Source organism: Scyliorhinus canicula, chromosome 12 (assembly GCF_902713615.1).
Source record: "Scyliorhinus canicula chromosome 12, sScyCan1.1, whole genome shotgun sequence".
Taxonomy (NCBI): domain Eukaryota; kingdom Metazoa; phylum Chordata; class Chondrichthyes; order Carcharhiniformes; family Scyliorhinidae; genus Scyliorhinus; species Scyliorhinus canicula.
Genome location: NC_052157.1, coordinates 50,347,476 through 50,367,030, shown reverse-complemented (window position 1 = coordinate 50,367,030; position 19,555 = coordinate 50,347,476). Strand labels below are relative to the sequence as shown.

Sequence of the window (19,555 nt, the reverse complement as noted above, 5' to 3'; positions counted from 1 at the left end):
TTCGATATAAACAGCAGCACATCATCAGCATAAAGCATGAGCTTATGCTGCTCCCCGCCCTCCCCACACCCCACCCAACTGCACAACCCAAAATCCAGAGGCTGCTGTCTAACAGCCTCTGCCAGAGGCTCTATGGCCGATGCAAACAGCAAGGGGTATAAGGGTTAGCCCTGCCTAGTTCCTCTCTGAAGGCCAAAATTCTCAGATCTATAACCATTCTGTTGCCAAGGGCCTCTGATACAGCACATGTATCCACGTAGCATATTCCTTTCCCAACTCAAATCCAAAACCAAGTCACCCCATTCCACAAGGTCAAAAGCTTTCTCCGTGTGCAGGGAAAACAGGAACCCATCGGCGCCCACTTTTGAAAGACTTGGTAACATTGTCACCGTCTGACGTTATTGCAAGATTTCTGACCCTTTATGAACCCAGTCTGATCACCCCGGGCGATCAATGGGAGAATTTCCCCGCTACACCAACACTTTAAACCAACAATTTCAAATCAACATTCAGAAGTGAGTTGGTCGATAGGATGCACATTCCTCTGGGTTCTTGCCTGCCTTCAAAATCAGGGAAAGATTTGCTTCTCAGAGTGTCGGCGGTAGCAGACCTGCCTCAAACTAATGACAATGAACAGATATATCAGAAAGTCCTCAAATTCCCTGAAAAACTCACACCGAAAATCATTCTGCCCCAGGGCCTTACATGGTTGGAACTCCCTAATGGCCACAGCCACCTCCCTTTTAGAGTTCGGAGCATTTAGGACCAGCCGTTGATCCTCCGATACTGTGGGATACTCGAGGGAAGAAAATAAGTGCTCCATACAGGGCAACATGGTAGCACAAGTGGATAGCACTGTGGCTTCACAGCGCCAAGGTCCCAGGTACGATTCCCCGCTGGATCAGTGTCTGTGCGGAGTCTGCATGTTCTCCCGGTGTCTGCGTGGGTTTCCTCCGGGTGCTTCGGTTTCCTCCCACAGTCCAAAGACGTGCAGGTCAGGTGGATTGGCCATGTTAAATTGCCCTCAGTGTCCAAAAAGGTTAGGAGGAGTTATTGGGTTACGGGGATAGGGTGGAAATGAGGGCTTAAGTGGGTTGGTGCAGACTCGATGGGCCGAATGGCCCCCTTCTGCACTGTATGTTCTATGCGCATATCAGTACATCCCCAGACTGGCCCGTCTTATAAAAATAAAAATACAAAAATCCCTAATTGCTTTATTAATGACCATAGTTTCTATTAGCCCTGGAATCACTTACTGAGGGTATAGCCCTAGAATCAGCCCTCTTCTTAGGCCACAAAGCCAAATATTTACTCAGCTTGTTCCTGAATTCATACAATTTTTGTTTCGCAAACATTAAACTCCTCTTGGCCCGCTGGCTCAGCAAGGAATCAAGTGCCTCCAGAGCCACGTTAATCTCCTTCAACAACTGCCGGTTGGGTTTCTCCCAAACTCCAACGCCTCGGCAAATCTAACCTCCAACCGCCTCCTCTTCACTATGGATGTCCAATCCCTCTACACCCCCATCCCCCACCAGGACAGATTGAGGGTTCTCTGCTTCTTCCTTCAGCAGAGGTCTGACCAATCCCCAGCACCAATCTCATAGAATTATAGAATCATAGAATTTACAGTGCGGAAGGAGGCCACCCGGCCCATCGAGTCTGCACCGGCTCCTAGAAAGAGCACCCTACTCAATCCCACGAACCTACCCGATAACCGTAATCCCTACTTAAACATTTTGGACACTAAGGGCAATTTAGTATGGCCAATCCACCTAACCTGCGCATCTTTGGACTGTGGGAGGAAACCGGAGCACCCGGAGGAAACCCAGGCAGACACGGGGAGAACATGCAGACTCCACACAGACAGTGACCCAAGCCAGGAATTGAACTTGGGAACCTGGAACTGTGAAACAACTGTGCTAACCACTATCCTACCGTGCTGCCCTCTCCTCTGCTTGCCCAAACTTGTTCAGTCACTAAGTAATTTCTCCTTTAACATGTCTCACTTCCTGCAAATAAAAGGTGAGGCCAGGAGTACTGGCATGGGCCCCAGTCATGCCTGTCTTTTTTTGTGGGTTATGTGGAACATTATTTGTTCCAGTCCTACTCAGGCCCTTTCCTCTAACTTTTTCCATTACATCGACCACTGTATTGATGCCGCTTCTGGCTCTCAACTGGGCCTGGAAAAATGTATCAATTATTCTTCCATTTCATTCCTTCTTTCACTTTCACAGTGTCCATCTCCGGCATTTCACTTCCTTTCCTTGACTTCTCTGTCTCGATGTTTGGTGATAAACTGGCCACCAATATTCATTACAAACCCACCGATTCCACACAGCTACCTTGACTACAGTTCCTCAATCCACGCTTCCTGTAAGGACTCCATCCAATTCTCCCAGTTACTCCACTTCCATCGCTTCTGTTCCGATGATGCCACCTTTGAAACCAGCGCATCTGACATGTCTGTCTTTTTCCTTAACCGAGGTTTCCCCCCAGCTGTGGTTACCGGGCACTCAACCCTATCTGACCCATCTCCCGCACCTCTGCCCTCACCCCTTCCACTCCCTCCCAGAACAAGGATGGTCACTTTTAACCCCATTAGCCTCCGCATTCAAAGGATCGTCCTTCGTCATTTCTACCAATTCCAACATGTCACCACCAAACACGCTGTGGAGATGCCGGCATTGGACTGGAGTGAGCACAGTAAAAGTCTCACAACACCAGGTTAAAGACTTCTTACCGCCAAACACATCTTCCCTTCACTCCCCTGTCAGCATTCCACAGGGATTGCTGCCTTCGTTACAGCCTGATCCACTCCTCCATCACCCCCAACTCCGCAACCCCTTCCCATGACACCTTCTCTTGCAAGTGCAGAAGGTGTCGCACCTGCCGTTTACCACCTCCTGCCTCACTTTCCAAGAGCCCAAACACTCCTTTCAAGTGAAGCAGAATTTCATTTGCATCTCCATCAATTTGGTCTATTGTATTCGCTGCTCCCAATACAGTCTCCTCAACATTGGGGCGACTAAACTCAGACTGGGTGACCGTTTTGTGGGACACCTTTGCTCAGTCCACAAGCATGACACCAACCTTCCCATCACTTGCCATTTTCACTCAGCATCGTGCTCACATGTCTGTCCTTGGCCTGCTGCAATGTTCCAGTGAAGTCCAATGCAAGCTGGAAGAGTAGCATCTCATCTTCCGCCTCGGCACGTTACAGGCTTCAGGACTCATTGAACATAGAACGATACAGCGCAGTACAGGCTCTTCGGCCCTCGATGTTGCACCGACATGGAAAAAAACTAAAGGCCATCTAACCTACACTATGCCATTATCATCCATATGCTTATCCAATAAACTTTTAAATGCCCTCAATGTTGGCGAGTTCACTACTGTTGCAGGTAGGGCATTCCACGGCCTCACCACTCTTTGCGTAAAAAACCCACCTCTGACCTCTGTCCTATATCTATTACCCCTCAATTTAAGGCTATGTCCCCTCGTGCTAGCCACCTCCATCCGCGGGAGAAGGCTCTCGCTGTCCACCCTATCTAACCCTCTGATCATTTTGTATGCCTCTATTAAGTCACCTCTTAACCTTCTTCTCTCTAACGAAAACAACCTCAAGTCCATCAGCCTTTCCTCATAAGATTTTTCCTCCATAGCAGGCAACATCCTGGTAAGTCTCCTCTGCACCCGTTCCAAAGCTTCCACGTCCTTCCTATAATGAGGCGACCAGAACTGTACGCAATACTCCAAATGCGGCCGTACTAGAGTTTTGTACAACTGCAACATGACCTCATGGCTCCGGAACTCAATCCCTCTACCAATAAAGGCCAACACACCATAGGCCTTCTTCACAACCCTATCAACTTGGGTGGCAACTTTCAGGGATCTATGTACATGGACACCGAGATCCCTCTGCTCATCCACACTACCAAGAATTTTACCATTAGCCAAATATTCCGCATTCCTGTTATTCTTTCCAAACTGAATCACCTCACACTTCTCCACATTAAACTCCATTTGCCACCTCTCAGCCCAGCTCTGCAGCTTATCTATGTCCCTCTGTAACCTGCAACATCCTTCCGCACTGTCTACAACTCCACCGACTTTAGTGTCGTCTGCAAATTTACTCACCCATTCTTCTGCGCCCTCCTCTAGGTCATTCATAAAAATGACAAACAGCAACGGCCCCAGAACAGATCCTTGTGGTACGCCACTCGTAACTGAACTCCATTCTGAACATTTCCCATCAACTACCACTCTCTGTCTTCTTTCAACTAGCCAATTTCTGATCCACATCTCTAAATCACCCAAACTCAACATTGGGTTCAACAGCTTTGGACTGTGACGTTTCTCCTCCACCTTGAACCCTTTTTAATCTAAATGTTTTTGTCCCAATGCAAATCCCCTCCCCCATTGGGCCATTCAGCCCATCTTGTCACTTGTTCTTTAGTTTTATTTTCACCCTGCACTGATCTTTGTTCTCCTATTAACACATTCTGCTATCTTACCTTAATGCCATCATCAGCACCTTCCCATCACACTGCCATTAACACGTCCTCTGTCTCATGACCTGCACATCTTTGTGCCCTCTCTCCTTGCTCACACCTATCATTGACCCTGTACTTTACTCCACCTGCTCCATCACCTCCTATACAGGATAAAATATATCACATTTCTCTCTCTCTTTAACTCTGAAGAAGAGCCATATGGGCTCTGTTTCTCTCCCCACAGACGCTGCCAAACCTGCTGTGTTTTTCCAGCAATTTCAGTTTTTATTTTATTTTAGGGGCCTCACGGTAGCATGGTGGTTAGCATCAATGCTTCACAGCTCCAGGGTCCCAGGTTCGATTCCCGGCTGGGTCACTGTCTGTGTGGAGTCTGCACGTCATCCCTGTGTGTGCGTGGGTTTCCTCCGGGTGCTCCGGTTTCCTCCCACAGTCCAAAGATGTGCGGGTTAGGTGGATTGGCCATGCTAAATTGCCCGTAGTGTAAGGTTAATGGGGGGATTGTTGGGTTACGGGTATACGGGTTACGTGGGTTTAAATAGGGTGATCATTGCTCGGCACAACATCGAGGGCCGAAGGGCCTGTTCTGTGCTGTACTGTTCTATCTATTTATGATATGATAATACCTTAGACTGCAGTATAAGAGGGAGATGCGCCTGGCACAGTGGCTAGCTGGCAATATATGCCAGCTGTGAGTCATAGAATCGTAGAATTTACAGTGCAGAAGGAGGCCATTCAGCCTATTGAGTTTGCATCAGCCCTTGGAAAGAGCACCCCACCCAGGTCCACACCTCCACCCAACCTTTTTTTGGACACTAAGGGCAATTTAGCATGGCCAATCCACCTAACCTGCACACCTTTGGACTGTGGGAGGAAACCAGAGTACCCAGAGGAAACGTCTTTCCACCAAACCCATCTTCCCTTCACGCCCCTGTCAACATTCCACAGGGATTGCTCCCTCCGTGACAGCCTGGTCCACTCCTCCATCACCCCCAGGAGTCCTGAGTGCATGTCTCGAAACAGTGCTAAGTGTGTGAGGGGGAGGTAAGATCACAAATGTGAGGCATGTGCCATGGTTAATATAAACTGTGAGTGGACATGTGAAGGGGAGAGGTTGTGAATGGTGCAGTGTGGGAGGCTAGTTCTGCTGTGGGAATGATATGACATTTGATGATGCATTCACTGACCCAATGACTCCATGTGGGGTCATTGAACTCCTTTATGCACTACAACCTGGTCATTGGGGCTGCACTACGGGTATTAAATGCAATGGTTGTCTGTTCCCACTCCCTTCCAAATATCATCCAATATCTATGCAGCGTGGGCAATTATGATTAAAAGAATCATAGAATGTACAGTGCAGAAGGAGGCCATTTGGCCCATTGGGTCTGCACCGGCCCTTGGAAAGAACACCCAAGCATCTAAGCCCACACCTCCACCCTATCCCCGCAACACAGTAACACCACCTAACCTTTTTGGACACTAAGGGAAATTTAGTATGGCCAATCCACCTAACCTACACATCTTTGGACTGTGGGAGGAAATTGGAGCACCCGGGGGAAACCCACGCAGGCGAGAGGAGAATGTGCAGACTCCGCACAGACAATGAGCCAAGCCGTGAATCGAACCTGGGACCCCGGAGCTCTGAAGCGACTATGCTTAGCACTCTGCTACCGCGAACGATATAATGCACTGTTAGTTTGTGTGCCCCAGGCATCCCACTATGACTAGTAAACAAACTAGAGTGTACAACTTCTATTCTATTAGTGTTGTGCAACATTATTAATTTGACCGGAAAATCTCCCATTTGTTGCTTATAACACTTAGCAGAATGAGATTGATTGTCAATGGAAAGACACTTGAGAATCCTGTGCAGTGTAAAGCAGTTACTGTTATCCATGAGCACGTTAGGCTCCCTTGTCCTGGCAATTTCATCACATAAAACCTGCTCACAGTAAACTTTTATTAGCAACAAAATAAGCACAACTTCAGTCATGGTTTCTACCCTCTTGGCAAAATAATTACGGATGACAAAAGCCCAGTTCATCTGATCCTTCTAGAATGATAAATAAACACACCTATTTGGAGCAGGAGATTTTCGCCAAAGGCAGTGTGACACATTTTAACAGCTGCTGTCCACTGTGACCAGTTCAGTCAGCACAGACGGGATCAAACTTGGGCTTTTCGGGTCAGTATTTCCAAACGCAGCTGGTGAATGTCACCACAAGGTGGAGCTCCAAGACTGGTGTCTGATCCAAACATTCATTCTCGAAATGTGACCGCAACACCCCCCCCCCCCCCCCCCACCAAAGCCACGAGGCTGGAGTCGTCACAGGATGTTGGCTTATCTGAGTCTAACTAAATCTACCTGTGTCCTTTGGATGATAAGTCTAGAACAACATTGAAAGGCCATTGCTATAGAAACTCTTCAATCATAAGCCTGTTGGTTTTGGCAGAAATTGTGTTTGAAATGGAGAAGACAATTTGACACTGAGAACCATTAACCTTGCTCACAAGAGTGGGATTAATGACGTTGGAGACTGTAGCTGCTTCAATAAGCTGATGTAGTTTTGGGCAGCAGTTAATTGTCTGCCAAGCATAATATAATGAGAATTTGTTATAATTAGTATGTGTGTTTGAAGGCCAGAGTGGTGATAATGTCACATTTTCTTAGATAGATTCCTGATGTCACTTCCAAAAATCACTCTCCGCCATTGTACGAGACTCTCATGCTAGACTCTTGTGCTAGACTCTCGTTGTGCTAGACTCTCGTTGTGCTAGGCTCTCGTGCTAGGCTCTTGTGCTGGGCATTTGTGATAGGCTCGTAGTGCTAGACTCTTGTCGTGCTAGGATCTCGTAGTGCTAGACTCGTGCTAGATTCTCATTGTGCTAGACTCTCGTGCTAGACTCTCAGTGTGCTAGACTCTTGTGCCAGACTCTTGTGCTAGACTCTTGTCGTGCTAGACTCTTGTTGTGCTAGACTCTTGTTGTGCTAGACTCTTGTTGTGCTAGACTCTTGTCGTGCTAGACTCTTGTCGTGCTAGACTCTTGTTGTGCTAGACTCTCGTTGTGCTAGACTCTCGTTGTGCTAGACTCTCGTTGTGCTAGACTCTCGTTGTGCTAGACTCTCGTTGTGCTAGACTCTCGTTGTGCTAGACTCTGGTTGTGCTAGACTCTGGTTGTGCGAGACTGTGGTTGTGCGAGACTGTGGTTGTGCGAGACTGTGGTTGTGCGAGACTCTGGTTGTGCTATACTCTGGTGGTGCTAGACTCTGGTGGTGCTAGACTCTGGTAGTGCTAGACTCTGGTAGTGCTAGACTCTGGTCGTGCTAGACTCTGGTCGTGCTAGACTCTGGTCGTGCTAGACTCTTGTCGTGCGAGACTTGTCGTGCTAGACTCTCGTTGTGCTAGACTCGTGCGAGACTCTTGTCGTGCGAGACTCTTGTCGTGCGAGACTCTCGTCGTGCGAGACTCTCGTCGTGCGAGACTCTCGTCGTGCGAGACTCTCGTCGTGTGAGACTCGTCGTGCGAGACTCTCGTCGTGCTAGACTCATTATACTAGATTTGCATTTTATTCCTTAGTTCAACCCATTTAGTTTCTTTTGATGCTCCTTTGAGTGTATGGTCCCAAGTTTATTGTTTCTTTAATATTGTGACACCTCCTTTTTCATTCCCTCGCTGCCCCCCTCAGGATCCCTTCGTTGCACCCCCTCACTGCCCCAATTCGCTGCTCTCATTCGCTTCCTTCCCTCCTCTTGTTTTCCCCCTTGCTGATTTGCCCCTTTCATCCCCCCCTCTCGGTCCCCCCCTCTCTACTCCCCCCCCCCCCCCTCTACTCCCCCCCCCCCCCCCCCCCCCCCCCCGTCTATCCCCTCCTCTCTTTTTCCTTTCTCTATTCTTCTCTCTATCCTATCTGAAAACCCTGGAACCAGGAACGTTGAGCGGCTATTCCTGAGCTTCCTTTATCCACATTTTAGTAACAGTTGGGATATACGAAGTGCCTCTCTTTGCCCATCTGCCTTATTCACCAGGCTCATTGCATATAAATAAATGCAGCAACCCTATTATTGTCTATTTATGGGCCGTGTTTTCTCTGATTTCCATACTTGCTCAATAATTTTTTGTAATGTCATGGAATGTGGGTGTCGCTGGCTGGGCCAGTATTTAATGCCTAACCCTGAGGGCAATTAAGAGTCAACCACATTGCTTTGGGTTTGGAGTGGCCTGGAGATTTCCTTCCCTAAAGAACATTAGTGAACCAGGTGGTTTTTACAACAATCAACAATCATCATTAGAGTTCTAATTCCAGATTTTATTGAATTCAAATTTGACCATCTGCCATGGCAGGATTCAAACCCACATCCTGAGAACATGACTCTGGGTCTCTGGATTATTACTGCAGAGACAATACCACTACACCACTGCCTCCCCTTTCTGCCGTTCATGTCTAGCTTTGCTCTGCTCTCCTCCAGATCACCCCTCACGTTCTGGGGAGGCAGGGTTACAGTGATATTGTCACTAAATGAGTAATCCAGAGACCCAGGCTAATTGGGACCTGGGTTTGAATCCCACTATAAAAATCTGGTCTAATGGTGACCATGAAACCATTGTCGATTGTCATTAAAAACCCATCTGGTGCACTAACGTCCTTTAGTGAAGGAAATCCGTTGGTCTTACCGGGTCTGGCCTACATGTGACCCACCAGGGATACTCCAGAGATTTCATTTTTTTGTCTTAAAAATGTTGAGTACCCGCCGTGCGCCCCTTGCTTCAGAGATTTCAACTCCCTCCTTTTAATTTATTTCCCCACTCCCTGGAGTCTTAGCCAAACAACTTGCCTTTTCTTTCCCCATAGAATTTATAACCGATCAACAAAAGGGTTCAAAGAATAAAGAGGAACTTTATTTTAACATCCAATTGTTTTTATCCTGGACTCCTCACCGACATATCCTGGAGCTTAATCTTCTATTACTGGAATCTCCAGGCCAATCATGGAGAGTTGGAGACCCAGGGATAAAACCAAATGGTCCATTGATGTTTTCTCAGCACCATTATTGTAGAAAAGAGCCGGATTGATGCTGGACTGAGGGGGGGGGGGTCTGAGGAATGTGTCCCCAGGCAGCGTCTAGTATCCCTGGGCTGGATGCTGCTGCTGTAAGTCATGAATAATATATCTTAAACCACTATGATCTCAATTAATGATGAGCTTGGGTCATCAAAATCGCTGGAACCAGCAGAATTTCATCCCCAAATCTGGGCTGGAGTCAGTTCAGGCTCTGCAGCTGTGGCAACTTTCAAAATAATAATCTTTATTGTCACAAGTAGTCTTACATTAACACTGCAATAACGTTACAGTGAAAATCCCCTCGTCGCCGCATTCCGGCGCCTGTTCAGGCACACAGAGGGAGAATTCAGAATGTCCAAATTACTTAACAGCATGTCTTTCAGGACTTTATTTGAACCCGCTGGCACAACACGTGGAAGAAATTGAGGTCCAGACTGGATACTTTTTTATTGGGGATGCCTGTCGAAGGATTATTGCAGCAATTTACATTATGCCATGTTTCAATCATGTCATGATAACACTGGGTTTGGGGCTGCATCATTAATGCAGGAATTGGATCTCCGCCATTTCATTTAACCAAGTTCTTGGCTATATTCAGCTGAGCTTCATCATTCTGCCCTCGGAGAGTTTCAGGATCCATCTCCTCATCTTAACTAAAGGTAAAGACATATTGTGTTCGAAATACATATTGGTCCATTTAAATCAGAGCAACGCTGTCTGTTTTTCAGCTGGACGGTGACGATCGGAGTGATCAGGAGGAGTGCGATGGGAGTGATGAAGAAGATGAGGGCATGAAGAATGGTGCTGGCTCCAAAAACAATCGGGCCATGAACAGTCACCATGGTCACTGAGACCAAGGCCACGATAGCTCCTGTGACACAGAAAGAAAGTGGGTGTGGCAATGCCTGTGGAACAAGTGTTGATAATAAATGAGTAATGCGCTGTTATTGGACCGAGAGTAAAGCGAGCGTTGACTTCAATCAGCCCTATTTGTGGAACTCCCCCCCCCCCCTCTTTATAGGTAGGGAAATCCCCCTTCCCCCCGTAACCAAGTGTTCACCATTGATCTTGGTATGAAGACTGCTGAAGTTTAAACATTATCTGGCCAACCAGTACCAACACATACTGCTGGCAGAGTGTCGGTAACAGTATATCCAGGCCAGTTTCCCATTGACCGACTGACATCGTTGGTCTGCTTCAGCAGGCATCTCTCCATGTCCCAGACAAATTTTTGTCCAACACTTTCGGTTCCCATCACACTCACGGAGCACGGAGTCACTACGAATCCACGGCCTCCAGATCTAAAAACCAGCCCACGATTCACAGTAAATATTTGTGGAAAAACTTATTAAACCGTGACTGGCCTTTTTTACTGTCCTGAACGTGAACTTGTTCAACCTTTTATTTTGCTGATGCCCGTAGCTGCTCCCATTGTGCAGGTCGTTCAGTGAATGATGCTCCGAGCAGCTTGCACCTTGCAGCCTGTGAATTTCTGACCATTCGTTTTAATATTGGAATTGTCTCTGTTGTGCAATATTCAGACTGACATTTCAAACATAATGACCCAGTGCCAAATTCTAATTCTCCAGTTAGAGAGGGAACACACACACAGCTGAATTTTTAGGACCCCTGAAAGTAAGAACGGAGGCTGAGGACATGCAACCTGGAAACATTGGTGCCCAGCGGTTAGCTGTAGGAAGCCATTTCCGGCACTTCCCATTTTAGGGGAGATGAACTCGAGGCCCAAGTAGGCTTCCCCACACCCACGAGGCAGGCGCATTAAAGGTGAGTCTCATTAAAGGTGAGTTGATGGGATTATCCAGTTGACCTCTAGTTTCCTGATGCAATCGGACACGAGTGTGATCAGTTGCCTGGTGATGGGCACCCAGTGGCACGCCAGGAAGTCAGGGACTTGTGGGAGGAAACCGGAGCGCCCGGAGGAAACCCACGCAGACACAGGGAGAACGTGCGGACTCTGCACAGACAGTGACCCAAGCCAGGAGTCGAACCCGGGTCCCTGGCGCTGTGAAGCAACAGTGCAAACCACTGTGCCACTGTGGGTCTCTGAGCAGCCCTCCAGCTTCAAGGGTTCACCTGCTGCAGTTTATTGGTGAGGAAACCTGGCTTCATGCTGATTAAAGGCTACGTAATAATCTGAATTTTAATATTGTCCTCCCTAATGCGGGTGTCTGACCCAAAAACAAGCCTGTTTCCTGCCTCCCTGGTGAAAATCCAGCCTCAAGTATGAAAATACATAGATATTCCTAAAGATATGAGCTAACACTTCTGTTCTAAGTAAGAACTTCCAATATATGTTGCATCTTTCACACCCTCCAGACATCCCAAATGAATTGCTTTTGAATTGTAGTAACTGTGATACTGTAGGAAACACAGACATGAATGTACAGAATGCAAACTTCAATGAACAGTGATACATTAATGGTCGGGTAATCAAATTCATAATTTGAGTGGATAATTATTAAACAACTAAAGTGAATTGACTCCGAGGGAATAACATGATTTGAGTTATTAGGTGAATGAGCACAGCATTTTAATCGTCTGTCAGATGTTAATCGGCGGTCAGATGCCTATTTGCCGTATTCTGCAAGTAGCCAATTCTCACCCGCAAATATTTGAAACGGGCAGAGAGCCTCGGGAAGAAGGTTTTCCCAGAGGAGGTTTGTCAGTGGGCTGGAGTAACACATCCAACAGTTCGTCCAATCCCACAATGATCCTGGTCCATGTTCGCGCCTCAGGATTCGTCAAGGCAGACTCGCAGAGGCCTCTGTCTTCTTCAGTCCGGAGTTTGCCAATGCAAAGATGGAAGGGCAGAGTGCTGAGGTCTGGGACAAAAGGACAAATCAGTGCAATAGCTGGCACTCAGGGTGGGGGGAGGGTGGGGGTGGGGTGGGGTGGAGGCTTCAAATGTGCCTGGGCAAATTGTTAGGCTGTTCTGAGTGAGCTCAGCTCTAAGGAACTTTGCAATGGAGAGGTTGGTGGGACAGGGGGTAGCGGGGTACAGTGGGCAGGTGTTGGCAGTAGGTGAGGGAATTAGCTAGATCACCAAACTGAACCTTGCACCTTCCTGATCCTGCCAACCCCCAACCTCTCTCTCCTTATGGCCTTCCAATTTCACTTGCAATGGAAAGAGGAGTAATTGACCCCACCCGCCCCCATCTTAGAATAATAGTATTTATAGTGCAGAAAGAGGCTCTACAGCCCATCAAATCTACACCGATGGTAAGAGCACCCTACCTAAGTCCAGGCCTCCCCCCTATCCCAGTAACCCCACCTAACCTTTGGACAGTAAGGGGAAATTTAGCATGGCCAATCACCTTAACCTGCACATCTTTGGACTGTGGGAGGAAACTGGTGCACCTGAAGGAAACCCACACAGACAAGGGGAGAAAATGCATGCTACACACAGACTGTCACTCGAGGCTGGAATTGAACCCGGGTCCCTGGAGATGTGAGGTAGCAGCGCTAACCACTGTGCTACGTTGAAGCCCCTGATTTCCATGTGTTTACATTTTTACATATTGTGGGCAATCGATATTGGTAGTGGAAATCCCAGTGTCGGGATTGGTGGGAGATGAGCTCTTGTTCAGTCTCCTTGTTTCTTGGCCCCTACTCTCTGCTTTGGGACGAAGATGCGATGAAACATAATCCTCACTAACTCAAAAGAATCAAATACTTATCCTGCGATATTTACCGGGGTCTCCAGTTCAATTCACTTTTACTGCACAGTGCAATGATGCACTCCCACTTTGGGTTCTCGCTCAACAGGAGCATGGCTCATGGGGTCCTGGACAATCTGGAGTGAGCTACCTGTGAGAAGTGCCACGGTTAAACCAGTCTCAGCACTGAAAATACACTGGGCCAAATTTAACCCAATGTTCAGCTCTTCAATGATCAATTATTCAATTTCTTGTATTTTTAAAACTTTTAAGTTCAACTTTGCATTAAATTCCCAGCAACGATTCATTTGCGGTAAATATTTATCCCTTAGTCAACAGCCACCAAAATGAATGGTCTGTTCATTTATCATATTGCTGTTTGGGGGATCTTGCTGTGCACAAATTGGCTGCTGTGTTTCCTACATTGCAACCGTGATTATAGTTCAAAACGTCTCAATAGGCTGTAAAGCAATTTGGGATGACGTGATGTTATGAGAGGTGCTCTATAAATGCTAGTCTTTTCTCTTTTAATATGAAACGAGTTGTCTCTTCCACTGCAGTGAACTGTTTTGTTAGTACCTTGATGAAAGATTTTCACTTGGCCTGGTGAAACATTCAAAGTGCTGCCAATATTCAGTGGATTTGTTATTCATCCTGAACTCCTACTCAAAAAGGGAACACAAAAATATCGTGCTTCACAGTGACTCAGTGTTCAGACCCAAATGTATTAAACTGAATCCGTTCGCAGGAACAGTGTGGACCATGTGTAACGGTAACACACAAACGTGGAAACTATGATCATCTTTCCTTGTATTAACTCATTTCTATTTCATTTCATGATAACAGAAATCTAGCCTGCGACATTGAAATTAACCTCACTATTGCCCAACTGTTAGACCCATCAATGTTGTATTACACTGTAGTATGGCAACCAATACTCTTGTCATTCCCGACTCTTTCCTTCCCATCCCCAGTATTTAACTGGCAATGGTCACCACTTGTGCTTTATTTTGGACAAGTTTCCTTTTCGGTGCTGGTGGGTTTGATGGGAATGCTGATGGATTACAGTGCTGCATAGGCACCATCTTGAATCTCACGCTGAACACTAATTTTGAATATTCCCCTCGTATTATATTCCTTTGTGTTCTGCTATCACAATCATACTTTTTACTCAGCCTGGAAGGTGGGTTGGCTCCCGGCTGAAGCTCTCTGCTCATCCGCCAACAGGAAATTAAACTTGTGGAGTAAACAGAAACGCTTGTCTCGTTGTTAGACCCCACCCTCCGCCCACTCTGGCATGGAATGTTCCAGCACAGCCCAAAGCCAGCAAACCCCACACCAACAAGTTCTATACTTGTTTTGTTATTCAAATCCTAGACGATCAATCCAGGGAAATCCACAGCAGCAATTTAATGAGGGGTAATGCAGGAATCGTTACAATCTGGCTGCTGGGAGCCTTTGCACAAACGTTCCTCCACATTGTCTGTCTGGATCAGTGAACAATCATGCTCTGTGATTGTCTACGGTTTGCTGTAATTCGGAGTGGTCTCTGAGTGTGAAGATACTGTGTCCACAGAACTTGATGTTGAGGATCAGTATCTGATTCAGCTAGGTTAAGAGAGATTTGTGCTGTGATCTCAAAACACAATGACTGTTTACAACCACTATACTGACCACCATGTTAGAACCTGCAGTGTTGAAAAATGAACGATGGCAGTCAATGTTTGGGAAGCTGTGAGAGCAAACACAAACAGAGCAGAGCACCAAAATATTTATTTGAAGTTTCTTTTGGGTGTTACAGTTGTATTCAGAAATAATAACTGAGGGGCTCTGATTTGATTGGAGGAGTCACCCTGAAGTTGTGTCCTTCAATCACTGACTGTGCACAGTGGTAACCCACACAGTTCTGTATTCACACTAAGGTCAAATTTTGCATTTCTCCGAAGTAGTACCGGGATGGAGGGCCTGAGCTATGTCAGGATATAGTTGCCATTGTGAGCCAATGAGTTCATTCATTGAATGATGGCCACTTGGACTGGTTGTGACCTGAACCTTGGCCATCACCAGCTAACAGAGCTAGTGGCTGGACGAGGAGTGAAGTTCTGACCGGTAGGTTGCGCGTCTCCCATTGCCCAATTCTGTGACATGTCCCCTCAGTGAGTGAAGCCCTCTTATCAGCAGCAGGGTTCCAGGCATGAGTCCCCTCTGTTACCTGCCATCACCCAGTAATGTAACAATGTAATGGAACCAGAAATCTCTAATATTTTTATATTTTACTGAATAAGTGTGGTTTTACTGCTTACATTCTCATCATGTTTATATTTAGGTAACCAAGAACTCAAAATATTTGAGTGCGTATTCTACTTATGAAAATGTGAATGTTAAAATGATAATTTTCAATTTTGTTTACAATAAAACATTTGTTATCTGATTATTATTGTGAAATTTATCATAGACTTACTGTAGTGGCAGTGATTCATTTGAGGATTCAACCGATCCTACAAAGGATTGTTTCTGAAACGTTAACTATCCACCTCTCCACGCACAAACACCTGATCTGCTGAGTGTTTGCAACATTTTCCTCTTCACATTTCTCAATGTTCCCGGCTGGTCAGGAGCCTGATCCATTCGGTGTGTCACTGATATTCCGATACCTGTGGCTGGCAGATGAAGTGACAGATGTTCTTCAAAACAATTCAGCTTATATGAGCGTGTACATTTGGCAGTGGGTGTGAGTGCATGTGTGTGAGCGTGTGTGTGTTTGAGAATGAACGATTTAGAGTATTATCCCAATTGACATTTGGGAAATTCCTAATATAATCACTCTAGATCTTGTACATCGGTAATTTTCCTACGGATTTTCTACTCTCTCTCTCTACAAGTGGCAACCATGACGTGGAGATGCCGGCGTTGGACTGGGGTGGGCACAGTAAGAAGTCTTACAACACCAGGTTAAAGTCCAACAGCTTTATTTGGAATTATTAGCTTTCACCTAATGAAGGAGCTATGCTCCGAAAGCTAGTGATTCCAAAAAGATAATTCACTCCAGGAGTAACTCCACCTACACATAGAGATATGGTACATTAAAACAAACTTTATTACTAGCACAGTGTACTCACTTTAAGGCCGTGCAGAATATATCTTTCAATTACCAGTTAAACAGTGTTTAACAAAAAAATGAAACACCATCTCCTAACTGCTATCTTTGATCTCCATTCAAGTTTCAAGAGCTTCAAGTTTTTAGGTGTACAGATCACCATCAGCCTGTCATGGTCCCCCCTGGGGGGGGGGGGGTACCGCAACGTCCACATTGTAACAATCTAAGATGGTCTCCTGCAAAGATCCATGGGAATTATGGCCAACCCAGGACTCGGACAGATACAAAGCCTATATGTATCTAAAACACCGGTCACCAGACTGGACCAAGACCCCCCCCCCCCCCCCCCCCCGCTCGTTTACATTTTAATGGCCCATTTTCCCAGGACAATAGAACTCCAATCAAGCAACCGGTACAGCCACAGACTGATCGGCGCCACTCCCCTTACTCAGAAAGCACCACTGCCAAAGTCAATGACTGCTAAGGACCCGCCCAGCTACCAAAGTACCCGCCCCTCTATTGGCCGAAATCGAAGAGAGTGACCAGTGTCCTGTCGAACTATTGGGTCGAAGGTTAAGGACAGCCCCAAAAGCGCAAAATCCCAGAGGGATAAAAGAGAGTGCAGCCGTGTGTTCTGTCTCTCTTGTCACCCAATTGCAGCAGGAACAGCCAGTTAAGTTCAAGACCAATAATTGCTACCTGACAGATGAGCCCAGCCAAGTGAAATCCAGAAAAAAGGCCTTTATCCATTTGCACAGTGCCGGTCACCCTGAAGTTAAGTATAGGTTATTGTAGCTGATAGGTGTAGTTTAACTCATAGTAGATATTGTGTTTGCATGTTGAGATAACGCTTGTGTGTGTAAATAAACCATCTTATGAACTAGCTAACTGGTTGTGTGGTCATTTGATTGATATAAGGGAAAGGCTTGTGGTTCACCGAGATAAATAAATAGAGCAACAACTTGTTCTGAGTGTGTCCAAGACTAAGGGAGTTCTGGCAGGGATTCTCGGATGTTATATCCGATGTTCTGGGCGTGGGGGTGACCCCGAGTCCGGAGGTGGTGATATTTGGTGTGTTAGAATACCTGGGAGTGCAGGGGGGTTGAGGTGGGGGGGGGGGGGGGGGGGGGGGGGAGAGGCTGATGTATTGACCTTTGTCTCCCTCAGCGCCCGGAGACGGATTTTGCTAGGTTGGCGGGACTGGGAGCTGCCAGAGGCGGGGTGTGGGTGAGTGACCTGCCGAATTCCTGCGGCTAGAGAAGATCAAGTTTGCTCTGCGGGGGTTGGTAGATAGGTTTGCTCGGAGGTGGAAACCGGTCATCGATTTCTTCCAGGAGGATTGAGGGGTCAGCGAGGGAAGGATTTCGGAGCGGGGGGGGGGGGGGTAACGGAGTTAAGAAGGGGACGTGATTGTGGGCCAGTGTCAGAGGGGCTGGACCATTGGGGTTGATGGGTTGTGTGAAGGTCTTTTGATGCTCTGGTTGTTTTTTGGATATTTTGTATATTTATATTTTGTTGAAAAGCCTTGAATAAAAATATCTTTAAAAGTAGTCTGTGGTGAGCCACCTCCTGATCCACTGCAGTCCATGAGTGTAGGTACACCCACCGTGCTGTTAGGGAGGGAGTTCCAGGATTTTGACCCTGCGACAGTGAAGGAACGGCTGATATATTTCCAAGTCAGGATGATGCATGGCTTGGGGGTTATAATATCCACAGGAGTCCGAGAAGATTCAACCACAAAGGTTTATTTAGTCAAAGGAAAATAGGACCTCAACACATACAGTACATCAGTCCCAGCTGGAAATATCCATCTTTCCGGTTTCTGGCCAGCTTGGTTCATGAATCCCAGCTACCAGGCTTCCGTCCCTCAGCGAGGGAGCTTATATTCCACGAGCCCCATGGGTCTCGTGAGGGTTATTACATCCTTCAGCCCCCCCCCCCACCCCCCAGAAGTCCGTAAACCCCTCTGTTGGTGAGGATGGAGGAGGTCTCCTTTGTCTCATTGCCTGCAGCTGTGTTTCCAATGGTTGTGGGGCTGAGGCGGAGGGGTGTGTAATGCGTTGGGGTGCATTGCTTCCATGCCGATCATCTGGGAGGGACAGTCGTGGTCTCTTGCTGGGAAAACTGTCCTCTGAGACTATGGATGCTTTTGTCTCCATGTCTGACCCAGAATCTTCCACCTCGTGGATCTGCCCAGCTGTTGCTCAGATGACCCACAGATGATGTGGTGCTGCTTTGTTCTGCTCCCTGCCCACCAGATGCGCCAGGGGCAGGAGGGGGGAATCCGAGGTGCTGCGGTGTTCTGCCACCTCCCCTGCGGGAGTCACCGGCACAGGCCCCAGCACCTCCTCTTACCTCATGGTGCCCTATGGCCCTCAGGCTACTCCATGGGATGGGGATGCAAGCAGAGCTATCCCCTGAGGCACCCTCGCCACCTGTCATCACCTGGGGTCCTCTCTCGTCTCAGCCAAGACCTGCATGCTCGCAGCTATGGAGGACATCATACTGTAACTGTGCCACCAGCTTCTGGATTGTGCAACATCAGCCAGTGACTGCGCCATCTCCCTCTGGGTCTGGGCCTCCTCACTCTGCATCTGCGCCACGTTGGGCAGTGACGCCGATGCCCCCAGCCATAGCCAGCTGTGACTGGGCCACACTCAGGAGTGCCGCTGCAATGTCCGGATGCCTCTGGGACATGTCTGCCTGTAAGAGGGCAGTCCTGCCCAGGGCCTCGGCCAGCGCCTGCACAGATTGACCAGGCCTTGGACATGCTGATCCATCGCCCTTGCCCCCAAGGCCTCCACCGCGGCTGCCACCTGGGCAGTGTTGGCCTGGGTGGCATGCATGGTCAGCACCACCTCCTGCAGCTGCAGGCTGTTGGACTCCTCCGCTTGCGCCTGCTGGATGCTCGGCGACAACCCCTCATGTAGACCCTGGCTCTGTGACTGTACCTCCACTACAGATGGAATTGACCGTTCCAACAGCCCGAAACCCACCTGAACAGCAACTAGTCCCTGAGGACAGCCCGCCCTCCAACTGTCCACTCCCTCGGGAGTTCCTACCTCCACCTGATGTAATGGAGCAGCTGTGTGATGCACACCAGAGGGTGTCCCAGAAGCTTCTTCAGTAAAGTGCCCAACCAAAGTGAGTGTCTCTGGGATGTTGGAGGGCGTTGGAGACAGCTGTGACGGGAAATCAGTGTCCAC

General features: G+C 47.6%; 1 protein-coding gene across 3 annotated transcripts in view; it reads left to right on the top strand.

Moving 5' to 3' along the window:
• cers3a (ceramide synthase 3a) overlaps positions 1–12,459 on the top strand; it is a 111,387-nt gene extending 98,928 nt beyond the window's left edge. For all 3 annotated transcript variants that reach the window (XM_038813957.1, XM_038813956.1, XM_038813958.1), the window contains exon 11: positions 10,304–12,459. In XM_038813957.1, the coding sequence (XP_038669885.1) occupies positions 10,304–10,426 (123 nt within the window). In that variant the 3' untranslated portion in view covers positions 10,427–12,459. The remainder of the gene's footprint in view (positions 1–10,303) is intronic.
• Positions 12,460–19,555: the final 7,096 nt, after the last annotated feature.